The 14,542-nt window shown below is 43.4% G+C and overlaps 1 protein-coding gene and 1 long non-coding RNA gene across 4 annotated transcripts in view; one reads left to right on the top strand and one right to left on the bottom strand.

Annotated features, from left to right (window-relative positions):
* The window catches only part of KDM2A (lysine demethylase 2A), a 55,495-nt gene that overhangs the window by 6,116 nt on the left and 34,837 nt on the right, over nucleotides 1-14,542 (bottom strand). For all 3 annotated transcript variants that reach the window (XM_081904952.1, XM_081904953.1, XM_081904951.1), the window contains exons 14-18: nucleotides 8,489-8,572; nucleotides 7,728-7,994; nucleotides 7,314-7,445; nucleotides 7,134-7,223; nucleotides 2,403-3,115 (exon numbers count right to left, since the gene is read on the bottom strand). In XM_081904952.1, coding sequence (XP_081761078.1) covers nucleotides 2,403-3,115; nucleotides 7,134-7,223; nucleotides 7,314-7,445; nucleotides 7,728-7,994; nucleotides 8,489-8,572 — 1,286 coding nt within the window. The remainder of the gene's footprint in view (nucleotides 1-2,402; nucleotides 3,116-7,133; nucleotides 7,224-7,313; nucleotides 7,446-7,727; nucleotides 7,995-8,488; nucleotides 8,573-14,542) is intronic.
* LOC309366941 lies at nucleotides 10,627-13,354 on the top strand. Its single transcript, XR_014166920.1, has 2 exons — nucleotides 10,627-11,599; nucleotides 13,159-13,354. It is a non-coding gene; the product is annotated as an uncharacterized lncRNA (long non-coding RNA).

The following is a 14,542-nucleotide window of genomic DNA, read 5'->3' as shown; positions in this document are numbered from 1 at the left end:
AACACACTGTATTAGACTAGAAATACACCTTTCCACAAACTCTTTATGCTTATTGGTTTTTGACCAATTATTTGTGACAGGATCTTTTACTGAGTAGTAGTACTTATGTCTTTTGAAAGCAAGGAGAACAGAAAAGCCCCCCCCCCCCAGTCTGTGATGGGTAGGTAACCCCAATTCTTTTCTCTTGGACTTAGTCAACTCCCCTCAGCCCTTCAACAGGTGTATCTGGTACAATATTGTGTTTTCTTTGAGACACTTAAATTTATTCTTTCCACAGGGATAATAGAAATATGGTTCTTGAAGATCACTGAAAAATACCTAAGGTAACTGACTATGAAGGCTACTGCTAGACACACCTTCAAGTCTATTCTTTTCCATCTATGAAGCTTTATAGAACCAAAGAACACTTTAACTGCTAGAAAACTACACATTATATATCTAACAAAGAAAATCGGAATTAAGGTAGTAGGATGAATATATGTTCACCTTCCTAACATCATCATCCTAGATATTCTCTGTGTAAACATATTCAAGGCAGAGGTAACCCGCAAAATCTTATTTGGGAAATGAAAAAACTTGTAAGACACTTTAAAGCTAAATCATTATTCGCAGTCGTAAACGAAAATCGGGTGGAAAAGAAAACTTTTGTTGATAATAAAAAACGTACAATATTTTCTAATTGATCCAAGACAAAAATTATTGCATTCCTTTGTGACCGAGAATTTATATTAAGGGATTCTACATCATCACCTTTAAAAAAATGTGTGCTTTTGAGAAGTTGTTGATGAATGAACAAAGTAATGTCTTTCTGATATGTATGTTTCTCTGACTCTCACACTGCTGGTCGGAAAACACATGGGGTAAGACTGTCTTGCTGTAGGGGTGAGCAATGCCCAATGTCCTTGGAGTCCTAAGCTTCTAATTTTGAAACACCTGAGGTGCTATCCTATTTATTACATTTATACCTCACCCTTCCTCCCAAACGATCCCAGGGTAGCAACATTATTTCATACCTTGAAATCTGAGGGGCTCAACTACTGATTTAAATATCTACTCCTCATAGTAGCAGGGCTTTTGCTTACCCTTGAGGGCTGGAATACTCCTCCTACGTTAAGTTATATCCAGGTATGACATTTGCATATTAATATTGGCAAAAAAATTATAATCTGGCTCGTAAAAGGCTTCCTGAATTATGAGGTTGCCATCTAAGTTTTTCTGTATCAGATTTAGGATGCCTCTGGTCTACCAGCAGAATATCCTTGAAGTTTTCAGCTTTGATTCTGTGTTCATTGCAGGTAACATGTCTTTTCTAATACAATTAATTGGCTTGAGGCAGGATACTATGCCGGTAACTCATAAGGCTAAGAGTTACATTTGTGTATATTGGCTGACTGAGAATAGCTATATCTTGCTCTACCTCTCCACTGTGGAATTTTTTGAATTGGGTATGCTTCATTTTTCTGACTTTTAGCCTTTGAATCACTCTTCATCTTAGAAAGTTTTTGGGTGGTGGGAGCAAGGAATCTGAGGTTTTCTGCTCATGCTTGAAGACAGGTCCTCCTTAAAGATGGCAGCATTTAGGGAAACTGAAGCTGGGAGTTGAACTAGTATCTCTCCCTTTTTCAGAGATGGGTTTCTTAAGACACAGAGGGAGAAAGTATAATTCTGCCCAATTGTAAAATATGGCCATGTCCTCCATCTGAGGATTTTGCATCTAATCTAGGTCCGATAGTTGTATAGAATAAGTATAGAACTAGCAACTCAGGTGCATAGAGTTGCTTAAGCAAGTTCTTAGGATTTAATAGCCCCAGGCCATCATTTTGATTCCTATTGGTTACACACAGCTTTACCAGAAAGGAGCAACACATGGAATTTGGTCAGACAAGACCCAAATGATGAAAGACTAGTAGGATAATTATCTAAGAATGGTTGCACTAGATCAGATCAAGATCCCTCTACCCCATTTTGTTTTCAGCAGTGACTAGGCATGGGAACTCAAAAGCAAGATAAGAATGAGAAATCAAAAGCTTCTTTGTCTACAACATTTTCCTGGTACTTAAGACATTATACTGGTACTGAAGGTGGAGATTCAATTTTTAGTAACTGTTACAATCCACCAATAGCCTTGTGTAATCCTCTTTAAAAGCCACCTGAGCTTGCAACTAACACTACATCCTGTGACATGAATTCCACAAGTTTATGCACTGTATTATTAAATACAGTTGCTTTCTGCCTTTTGCCCAAATTGCCCCTTTTACATTTGCATATTACATATAAATTTGCAAGATATAGTCCAGCACCCAGAATTGGATCCAAGAGGCTTAGGGGCTCAATAAAAACATTCTGAAAAAGAGAGAACTACTATTAAAACAGGCGACGGATCCAGTTCTGCAGTCACTTACCATTTGTACCAGGTTTTGCATACACGCATACATTCACAAAGCTCCTTGCGAGTGAGATAACGGAAGACAGACATCCACACCTCTTTTTGCATCCAGATTTCCTCACTATCTGGAGCCCTGCCTCCTTGGCCATTCAGTCTGGCTGCCCCACTCTCCTCTGCACTTTCCTCTTCCTCCTCTGCACTTTCCTCCTCCTCTTCATCCTCAGCTGCTTCTTCATCTCCACCCCGCTGGGGTGCTCTGGCTGAACTTTGGCGCATGACCACACGAGGAGAGTGCCGCAGATTAGTGGAGGAGGCAGTGATTGCCTGCAGCTTGGGCACAATGGAAGTGCCATGCATGTCTTTGGTAGGTCTTTGTAATGTGACTGTAAGATAGGAACCATGGAGCTTGGCCTTTTCTACTTCTGACAGCTCTTTCTTGCCACTAGGGTTGTTCTCTTTTTCCCGCACCACTGTGCGCTCTGTGCCTTGCAGCCGAAGTAGCTGGCGTCTCTTAAAGCGTTCATCCCGGCTGGGCCCGTGATGGTCACTAGGACCGGCCCCCGGAGAGGACCGTGTCACTATGCTTCGTGGTGACACAGGGTCATGTATTAGCTGCAGCATTGGGGTAGGCGAATGTGGTGGTGGAGTCAAAGGTTCCTCACAGCTTCGCAAAGGACGCAGAACTTTGGCTTGGACTGTGTCATCATCGCCATCATCCATTTTCCGCTTCTGCAAAGTGAGTGGCAACAAGTTACCATTTTAAAGACCAGAACAGGAGGGAGTTAGATTTTGAAATTTATATGGTAGAATGCATTCCATTTTAAAGTATAATGCATCAGGGTGGGTGATGCTTGTTATTATAAGCTCTTTTACTTTCACACTGGTGTCAGTGAAGGAAGTGAATTTTCCACTCTTTGCTGTCATTCCATTTATCCAATAGCCAACTCTATTAAAGTGCAGGACACCCGCAATTAAAACTGTGCTTGCTCTCCATTTGCTTCTGGACACAATCTGAAGTGCTTGTTTTGGCCTATAAAGCTCTAAGCAGCTTGGGCCGCTTAAGTATGTTTCACACAGAAGCCAGCTTCCCCAGACTCACTACTGAGATGAACGTGGACAGCCCTGCTCTCAATCTCATCTCCAAAAATGATACAAAGAGAACAGTGTATCCAGCTTTATTGGCATTTAGAAGGCAAGCTTAAAACCAAAACCAACCAAACAAAAAACGAACGGTGCTTCTGTATCTTTAGGGCTGATAAAAATATTTATAAAAATATTTATGGGGTTGATTTAAAGGAAAGCAAGACAAAACTTTAAAATAAATTTAGCATGTCTTCATTTTCTTAGTTAATAAATACTATTACAGTCCTAATGTAAATAAGCTCTTCTAGTGATGGCAACAGCTTTACTAATTTTCCTACTTCAGAGATTTTAGGTTAGAAACATTGAGGTGGAGAGTAATTCAGCTAAGTTTTACTCCGAATAGACCTATTGAAATTAACGAACCTAACTTTGAAATTAATGAATATGACTAAGTTAGGTCCATTAATTTCACCAAGTCTATTCTGAGTAAAACTTAGTTGAATGCCACCCATTAATTCCCCTTTGTCTAGTCAGCACAGTGTCCTGCTTATGTTTGACTACAGTTCCCAGCATCCTTGACCACTGGCCACGCTGACTGGGGTTGATGGATGTTCAAAAACATATGGATCATATGCCTGATCTAGTTGGTATGTTAAAAGATCAGATAAAAGAATTGTAAATTTTCACCACTCCTGTAGACAAATGAACTTGCAGAAGCCAAGGAAGAACACAAACTGGGCTAACCTAAAGGCCACTTTTCTCTTAAGAAAACTCTTTAGGATGATACCATTGTTGTACTTTACTTTATGGATTAGCTACAGCAGAGGGACAGGAAACAAAGTTTACAGTGATACAGATCAAAGACAATGTTACTCTACCACTGCAGAAGATGTCTGAAAGAAATGCTTAATGCATTATTAAAATTGCGGCTCTTTCCAAGTTGTATCCTTTTGTAAACCTCAGGCTTATCCTTTTCCCTTTGAAGCAAAATTTACATAAAATGCAGCAGCTGCACACAATCTATTGACATCAGGGTCTAGAGATGTAATGCAAACACATTCTTGTCACTACACATGAACACAGATTTTCTGGCATTTATAGTTAAGCTGAATTCCTAAAATAACTGTTGAAAGCCAATGGGAGCCTACGCTGACATGAATGGAAATGATAATCATCCCCAGGGAGTCTCAAGTCCTTGGAGGAAGTATGCTCTATGTATGGCACCTAGTGTCTCAAAGCAAAGTTTTCTGAAAGCAATATATCAGGGTAGCCATATTACTGTAAAATTCTACAGATGATGACTCAAAAGTAAACTCCACTGAGTTCAATGGGGTTCACTCCCAGGCAAATAAAAATAGGACACCAGTTTTAATCATGACGGAGTTCCTCCCCACACTGGTCTCCTAAAACCAAAATGACAAAAGAACTACTTTGTTTTCTGTATCAGTAAAAAAAAGTGAACAGTATAGTGTTTTTGAAGGGACAGATTATTGCAACAAGGTTACATGAGACAAGCTAGTGGTGATGCTGTGGTTAGGAAGTTAAAGGCTGTCTTTTGCCCTTTGTTAGTACCGTGTTTTCCCATGTACCATATTGGCCTGAATATGAGCTGCCCTTTTGTTTCCAAATTCCGACTGTGAAAAGTTAAAGTGCGGCATGACTTTGTGACCTTACAAAAATTGGCTTTTACAATATCGCTATTGAAACAGACATACGGTAAAACGGAACAGGTGTGAGTGCCTGTGGAATTTTAAGGGAGTGGCTTATATTTGGATATTGTTCCCCCCCCCCGAATTTTAAAGGTGCAGCTTATATTAGGGTGCGGCTTATATTCGGGCCAATACAGTATAAGACGCCGCCATGTATAAAACAACCCCTATTTTCTTGAACACAAAATTAAGAAATTGGGCCTGAGCCCAGGCCACTTGCACCAGAGCCCGATCATGATCCCAGGCCACCCCACCAGAGCCAGAGCGCATTCACCATCCGTGTATAAAAACACCCCCAGTTTTTGACTCAAAACAATTAGCAAAAAAGGATGGGCTTATATATGGAAAAATACGGTAAATTGAATCCATCTTACTTAATTTTCCTCGCTTCCCTCCAGTAAAAACACATACAACCAGTTTCAATAATGGTGTTAGCAATGTAAAGAGGTGATTTGAGTATATTTTTGGATGATTTAATAGGGTCCATTAAAAAGAATGGTGTGTGGGGAGAGTCTCCTTCCTCTTCCTTACCTAACTAGGCTATAAACTTATAGCCATTTATCTGGGAGTAAGTCCCATTGAACTTAATGGGACCTTTCAGTAGAAACTATGCCCGGCTAGTAGTCAAACAAAAAAATTAGTCTAGAAAATAATTAGGTAGCAATATACTGCATGAAAGCTTGCAATTCTACAATTACTTAAAGTACGTATATAGGTAGCAGGTTGTCAGCTTATGGGTAGGCAAAAGGTCCCAACCTACATAAAGTGAGTGTACTGGGCCCAGAAAATCCTATTGGCATTCCAGAGCACCTGCAAGTGAAGTTACTGGAAGTACCGTCTCTCTTCCCAGATGACTTCCTTGAAGGACATGCTGGGCCCATATCATTTGAATCCATTCATTTGGCTATAGTATGAGCTCTGTTCCAAACTGCCCTCACATTAGCTACATTAAGGTTGAAGAAATTGGACTTCGTCACTTAGTGAAAGCTGAAGGGTTATGTAGATCTAGTAAAATGCCACCAAGCTGCAGAATACAAGTGAGAACACTAGGTGCACACATGCACCCAACTTTGAAGATAAGTAGCTGATGTGAGGAACGAGTCAATTGTTATACTAGACTTGAACCATGCAGTGTTTATTTGTATCACCCTCTTAATTTACCTATTCAAGAATGTGCTGTTAGATTTAATTTTCAAACAGATGTTAAGGGAAGGGTTCAGCCAATTTCTTCACTCTGCTAAGCTATGGCTTATTTAAAAGCAGATCTCCATCACTAAACATGTAGGAGAAACAGGCCTCTGACTGCCATGGTCCAAGTTCCCCAAGGCTGGAATGAAGTGCTGCAGAGCACTATTCTAACAGAATGACAGATCGTAATAACTCCTGTGATGGTAATAAGAGATTACCAGTCCCTTGCCCCCACCCCTGCTTGCCTTCACTGGGATGCTCTTTGCTGGGGCAGCAGGCACAACTCTATGCAGGATCTTGCAATTGTATTTCTCCCAGGGCAGTCGTGTCAGTTTCTGCCATTGATAACATGTCCACTGCTTGGTTGATGGAAGTTGATTTTGCTGCCCTTCCAGGAACTGTTTCTCCAGCAGGATGTTACAGTTCATGTGCTGATGAGCTCTCTGTAGATGCCAAGAAGGTGGCGGTGGAAAAGCTGTAAAGTGGCTCCATCATGTAGTTAACATTGTATGGTGTCACCAGTGCTCATTTCCAGGTGGAACTCTTTTACTCAACAGAAAAGGCTCTCCTAGTGCTCACCTCACACTCGTGTGGCTCCTACTAAGCCTTCCCAAAGTGCACAAGGATAAACACCCAGGATACCCAAAGAACCTTCTCTCCCCAATGCCTTAGGTACAGGCTAGGTGCAAACAGTGTGCCTCTTCATTACCCAAGAGTAGCATGCAACACAGAAGGCATGTGCCAATGTTTGAAAATCCATTTCTTACCTGGCCTTTCTCCGACTCATCTCCCTTGTAGCACTTCGGACACTCCCAGCAGTTGGGCAATTCATCGTTCAGTAGCCCTTCCCCATCCATCTGCAGAGGAAAAATACACAAAGGTGATTTCCAGCAATGCATCTGTTCCTGACACTCCTGTATCGAGATGAGTCAAGTAAACCTTCTTACCTGTAGACAACCTGGGTGAACAATCTCATTGCAGATGCAGCACTCCATTAGCTTCTTCTCAAAGTCCTGCGAATCCTCATTCTTATCTACCTCCCCACAAAGTGAACATGTAACAGAGTGAGGCAGTCTGGGCTACAAAGCAAACGAAGAGTGAAACAGGAAGTTATACCACAGGCTTGCTTCTAAGCTTCAGGGGATGGTTATCCCACTTCCCCAACCCCATTTGCCTCTATAGAATGCACTGAAGGACATTAACTACTTTCCAGTGCCAACCACATTTGTTCCCAAGGCTTTTCAATCAACCTCATTAGTTGCTCTTTTGCCTTTCGAGACGTACGACAGGTTTCATCCCCTACTGTTAGAACCTTCCACAGAGATAAGCAATTTCCCCACCCAATATACCACAGGACTCACCGCCAAGCACTGCCGTAGTACACAGGACTGCTTCATACGACCAGGCCCCCCAAACTTCTTCATATCCCTGCAGTAGTGGCACATGCCACATTCACCTTGCAAGCAGGCCTTGCATTTACGACATCGCACCCGCCTTCTGCGGGCACCAGACACTATAGGAGAGACTGTAGGTCTCACAGTTGCTGGCCGTGGCGCGGGTTTCATGGTGTGTGGCTTGGTGATAGGGATGGTAGGTAATCTTAACTTTGGCCGAGCCTGAAGCTTGAGCTGTCATTGGTGGGGGGGAAAAGACAGCAAAAAATTAGGAGGCTCATATAATCAACCAAGGAAACAATAATCTGTCAGAAGAGATCCAGATGACAGATGCATGAAGTTTAAAGTCAGGAATTTGGAACAGAAAAGATTGTGTATGGAAAGAATTAGGACTTTGATCTCAGAGGCACAATGTCTAAATAATGAACTTGTGTTTTATCATTAACCAATTCTGGATTTGGGCAATCACATCTCCTAGAAAGTGAAGCCATGATCACGATCCTCCTGGTTTCTTTATCCTCATATTTATACTGCACTTCATTTTAATACCTGTGATTTGTGCCCAGACCTACTCTGCTACTGCCCTTATACCTTATACTGGTGTAAGGTTCTTTGGTTTAAATTATGAGGCTATTCTTGTCAACTGACAACACTTTCCAGCACAGAACTCCTGTTCCCTCCACCAAGTCTCCAAGCTATTTGAGTTAAGTCATGGATCCATTATTTACCTTATCCCTCTTTGGCCACTGGACAATAGGAATTCCAGTAAGTGCCAGTTTGGGATCGCTGTTTGCGTACTCCTCCAGCAGCAGCTATAGCAGGATTAAGAAAATAAAAATCAGTTTTTATACTTATATGGTATTTCAGAATAATTCAGTACATTTTCTTAGTAATCCTAACAACAATTCTGGAAGGCAGATCAGTGTTCTTGTCCCCATGTTACTGATGAGGGTCAAGAGATGTGGTTTGCCTAAGGATGCCTAACAAATATTAGATTTGACCAGTGACCCCTTGCCTCATGACTCACACACTTAAAGTCATTGTGTTAGGGAAAATAATATGATGAAACATGATCAGAAATGAAGGTCTGGGTTAAGTGTGGTCTCTTCCACAATGGAGCAAAGCCCTCCACCCAACCAGTATGTCCATGTTTATCCCAGAAGTTACACTTCTCAAAACAGCACAGAAACACAGTATTCTCAGCCATACTGTTTTCTATCTCACACATGGGCTAGATAATTTCTATGCCACCAACCAATGACCAGGTTCTAGCAAATGTGGTTGCCATCCTGAGACAGCATCTCGTCCTGCCTGGCTCTTTTAGTCTTGTTCTTGATTCTGTCGTCCACCTTACCCACCCACTCTTGACTGCCATTTCAGATGTGCTTTATTTACTTGAGGTTACTATGGTTACGTTGCTGGCATCCCCGTGTGCAGGGAGTGCAGTGTCTCTAGCTGCCAAGAGGCAAAGAACACTGCATGGGCTGGGCTCACTCTCCCTGGCACTTACCAGAGAAAGGGGATTCATATTCCCATCTGAAGCTGCCTATACAGGCAAGTTGCTTTCCAGTAGGACAGATTAATTTAAAGTCACCAAGATAGGTGTCCAATTCACAACAACAATTTAAAATGAAGTTTCCAACTGTCCAATTAATGGTTCTTAAATAAGCAATGTTAATTGGTTGCTACAAACAATTAAAACATCTGTCTACAACTAAATAGAGCAAGTCTTCTTATTACCCAGGGAACACAGTCCAAAATACCTGGTCATGCAGCATACATGCTTTTTCTGCTGCAAACTGTATCTGATTAAAGAAATGCATTATGATAAAGAATGTTTGGCTCTCTACCAGCATGTAAGAACACCAAGCAAAAGCATTTAAGATTAAATGTCCAGAGCTTTCCATAATCAAGGGCTAGTAATTAATCAGCCAGAATGTTGATTAATACCTGACTTTTCCCCCACATTTTTAAACTGGATCATTATTTTAAATAGAACAGCACCTCAATTTAAGTAAGGGGGGGAGAGAAAGCAACTCAATGTGTTTGACTCAGGATAGATGCTAATATAATATTTATCTACCTACTGAAAAGCAAGTCCACAAAATGCAATGGGGTCTACTCTCAAGTAAATGGGTGTGGGATTGCAGTTTAAATGTTTGTTAAGTAACTGGATTTTTTTAAAAAATAAAAAACTTAAATCCGGTTTAATTTAAAAAGAAGCACCATCAGTTTGTATCCACTCCGCTTTACAGCTGCTTCTCCACCCTTCAAGAGAAGGTTGTGGGTGGAAGGAAGTGGCTGTTCGGCTAGCCCAGCAGAATGTGCAGTCCCCAAGCCCCACCCTCTCCCTTACAGCGTCTACTTATGAGGAAAGGTCGGCATTTGAGGGCATGAAGACACAGGCTTTACGGGGCAGAAGGGGAAACGCACTATATGCATCAGCCTGGGGCACTTTAGGGGTGGCTGCACAGACGTGCAAACTCCGGGGGTGGGAACACCCAGCTTCACCGACTCACGCGGATGTTAGGAAAGAGTAGCCCCCACCCCGCCCCAAAAGTCTATCACTGATCTGAAGTAGAAAACGTGCCGTTCCCGAACACCCAAAGAATGCAAACCAACTTGGGAAGGGAAGACGCGGGCTCCGACCCTGTAACAACCGATATAAGGGAGTCCCTGCATTCCAAGCTTACGAACTCCTCCCATGGAAAGTACCCTTCAGACAAATGCAGAGGGGAACCGTGGGAGGGGAGTCCCGGGTGATCCTATCCTGCATGGACGTGGGAAGCAGCTCTCTCCCTCCCCCACCCGCCGGCGGAACCCTGCTGAACCCCCCCCCCCCAGGTTCGTGTCTGCCTGACCTTGCGTGCTTCGTTCCACGGAAGGTGCCGAGAGTCTCGGAGGAAGTTTCCGAGTCCCTTTGTTTTCTATTCTGCCAAGTTGCAGGGCTTCGGTTTCGATCCTCCCCCCACTATGTAATTTTAACTCCAGCACAATCCTCCTCCTTCACACGAGCGGCTCAGGAAGCGCGATCCCAACTCCGCCAGCACCAGCGGCTGCCCGGCGCCAGCAGCATGTTCCTTCCAGAACCCTTCAGCGGAAGCTTCCTGCGCCCGCAAACAATGCTGCTGCGTCACCCACATGCAGTTCCCAGCAATGCTTTGCAACGGAAGATGGCAGAAGAGAAAGGAGACCGAGAAAACCAAGCCAGGAACAGGACGGCAAAGCCGTTCTGCTGCAGAGTTGGGAGGGGGCCGGGCCAAGCCGCTGGCTGCTTGCTGATTGGTCGAGGCGGCAGCCGAGGCAGCCTCTCTCCCCCTCCCCCACCACTACTGCAATTGGAGAATCCGGGGCCAGCACCCGAGGGCTGGCTGGGGCAGACTTTATAGAGAACAGCACAGAAAGCTTTTCACCCGCCCGGTGCGCTGCAGCTACGTCCCCGTTTTCCATGTCCCCCTACCTCGCTACGCCCTCAGAAGCAACTGCCGTTTAACGACGACGCCCTCTCAACACCCACAATGACGTTTTAACTCCGAAGAAGGCATCTGCCCAAGGTGTCCATGCCGTTCCTCATCAGAGAGGTGGAAATAGATACTTTGTTGCAACATATTAACCCCCCCTAGCTATTCAATCTATTTGAAATCTTAAGACCGCCTCCTCCAACCTAGACACCGCAACGTTCTATTTAAGCAAGACGTCTGAATTACCCTCTTCAATGCTGCAAGATCTCTCTCTAACACACACACACCCAACATTTTTGTAGGTTTCAGAATTCAACGTGTTAGCAAACTTGAGACGGCAACTAGCAACGATAAGCAGGTGCTAGACCAGTCAAACAGGTATTACTAGGTGAACTGGCATAACTGACTAGTTGAGTACTATCTGGTTATAACCTCCGCCTACACATTAAAAGCTGAAATAAAAGTAGTTAAGCTAGATGTCAAGTATTTGTAAAGCTTCTACCACAAATAGTAGAATGCTAGAGGAAATATGCACTAGGTTACAAGCTCTCTGGGTCTTAAAAGTGCCAGTCTCAGACATTAAAAGTGCTTACATTCACAGCTGCAATCTTCTGTGTGTCACAGCTGCCAAATGGTACATCACCTTGCACCATGCCAATATGAAATACACATTTATTCTTTGATATGCCTTTCCCCTCCATTTTATCCTTAAGGCCAGTTTGGAGCAGATTTCAGAGCCTACATAAATGAAATGTATGATAGGAATAGCTGTGGAACAGTGGAACAGACTCCCATGGGAGGTGACAGGCTCTCCTTTCTTAGAGGTTTTTAAGCAGAAGTTGGATGGACATCTGTTATATATGATCTAGTTGAGATTCCTGCATTGCAGGGGGTTGAACTAGATGCCCTCAGAGACCCTTCCCGCTCTACAATTTTATGATTCTGTGAATCTATAAAATGGTGTCCAAACACATTTATCTTCAAAATGGTGTTCAAGAGTTTGGATTTGATATCCTGCCTTTCACTCCCCTTCAGGAGTCTCAAAGCAGCTAACAATCTCCTTTCCCTTCCTCCCCCACAACAAACACTCTGTGAGGTGAGTGGGGCTGAGAGACTTCAAAGAAGTGTGACTGGCCCAAGGTCACCCAGCAGCTGCATGTGGAGGAGCGGAGACACGAACCCGGTTCCCCAGAGTACGCTCTTAACCACTACACCACACTGGCTCAAGTGCATCTACATTCAGAATCAGAGTCCAACTCCTGTGTAATTTGCTGGCAAGATCTGAAGTTTATACATGTGTGCACTGCTTATATGTGATGATATTTGCATGTATTTATACTTTGGAATTAAATACCCAAGTACAAAGGGTACCTTACCTACAAAGGGTAATGTATGAAGTGGCCCCAAGTCTCATAAGTATCAGTACTTGACTGAATTCAAGGGGAATTCAGTATAGAAGCTATGGAGAAGTGAAATGCCTGTACATAGTATTGCCAATGAAAATGTTCAACACTGTTCTTGCTCTAGTCTAGACATTGCTTTAGCATGCTAGAGAATTGTCATAAATGCACAAGATCAAGAAAGCATTTTTTTTTTTTACAGTCAGGTTTCAATTTTCTTACTTCCGGTAGCATTTTGAAACAGGTTGATGGGTTTCTATAACAAAGCAAACTGAAGCAAAGTGAACAGAAGTGAAACAGTGCTGCCATGTGAGCACACAAGCTATCTGTACTAGGCTTTTTATGACCCCAGTCAAGTTTGAGTGCTCCCTTTTCATTGGAAACCTTGGGGTTAATCACCTTTTTTCTACAGACAGGTCAGACAACATTGCATGTACTATAGTGAAACGAACGGTGAATAAGTGACAGCTTTTATTCCCCCCAGGGAGGTAAGCAGCTCATGGTTCTACCATTTTTAGCCTTATCTATTTCTTCCAGCAAGTCTCCAAAAAAGAGAACAGCATTCAATTCTGCTGCCTTTTGAGTTGGATAAAGCTGTTTTGCTAGCCCATTTGGCCAAGTAAGCCCATCTTTTCCTCAATGCCACCACACCTGATAGAGAAGCGCAAGGAGAAAGAAGAGTGTGTAAGCAGACCAAAGGAAGAAGATACTTATTAAAAAATGAAGCTGTGGATACACTGCTTGCCTTCTGCTTTCTTGAAGAATAAACAAACGGATGGATGGCGGCTAACAAATTGAGGTTGAATCCTGACAAGACAGAAGTACTGTTTTGAGGGGACAGGAGGCGGGCGGGTGGGAAAGATTCCCTGGTCCTGAATGGGGTAACTGTGCCCCTGAAGGACCAGGTGTGCAGCCTGGGAGTCATTTTGAACTCACAGCTGTCCATGGAGGCACAGGTTAATTCTGTGTCCAGGGCAGCTGTCTACCAGCTCCACCTGGTACGCAGGCTAAGACCCTACCTGCCTGCAGACTGTCTTGCCAGAGTGGTGCATGCTCTAATTATCTCCCGCTTGGACTACTGCAATGCGCTCTACGTGGGGCTACCTTTGAAGGTGACCCGGAAACTGCAATTAATCCAGAATGCGGCAGCTAGACTGGTGACTGGGAGTGGCCGCCGGGACCACATAACACCGGTTCTGAGAGATCTGCATTGGCTCCCAGTATGTTTCTGAGCACAATTCAAAGTTTTGGTGCTGACCTTTAAAGCCCTAAACGCCCTCGGTCCTGTATACCTGAAGGAGCATCTCCACCCCCATCGTTCAGCCCAGACACTGAGATCCAGCGCCGAGGGCCTTCTGGCGGTTCCATCATTGCGGGAAGTAAGGTTACAGGGAACCAGACAGAGGGCCTTCTCGGTAGTGGCGCCCGCCCTGTGGAACGCCCTCCCAGCAAATGTCAAGGCAATAAACAACTATTTTACTTTTAAAAGACAACTGAAGGCAGCCCTCTTTAGGGAAGTTTTTAATGTCTGATGCTGTACTGTTTTTAATATTCAGTTGGAAGCCGCCCAGAGTGGCTGGGGAAACCCAGCCAGATGGGCGGGGTATAATTAATAAATTATTATTATTATAAACCCTTGGACAGATAGCGATTACTGCCACTTCATCTGTCAAGTTCTTTTGTGCATACTTTTGGAAATTTTGATTTAGTGAGGTGTTTATGCAAGTGCGTTAGGTGTGTGTGTACACCTTTCTGGTACCATGGAAACAAACAAGGTCAGGAACAAATCATAGCCAAAGAAGCCATAACAAGAGGGCCAAGTTTCAGGAGAGCTTTTCAGAGCCATTTTCAAAGCACCTCATTACCATTCAGGGATTCACACAGAGAAAGCGACAAGAGGCCATATAATTACACTGTTGAT

This window comes from Podarcis melisellensis (genome assembly GCF_964234715.1).
Source record: "Podarcis melisellensis genome assembly, chromosome: 1".
NCBI lineage: Eukaryota > Metazoa > Chordata > Lepidosauria > Squamata > Lacertidae > Podarcis > Podarcis melisellensis.
Note: the sequence above shows the minus strand (reverse complement) of the source record. Positions and strands in the feature narration are given on the sequence as shown.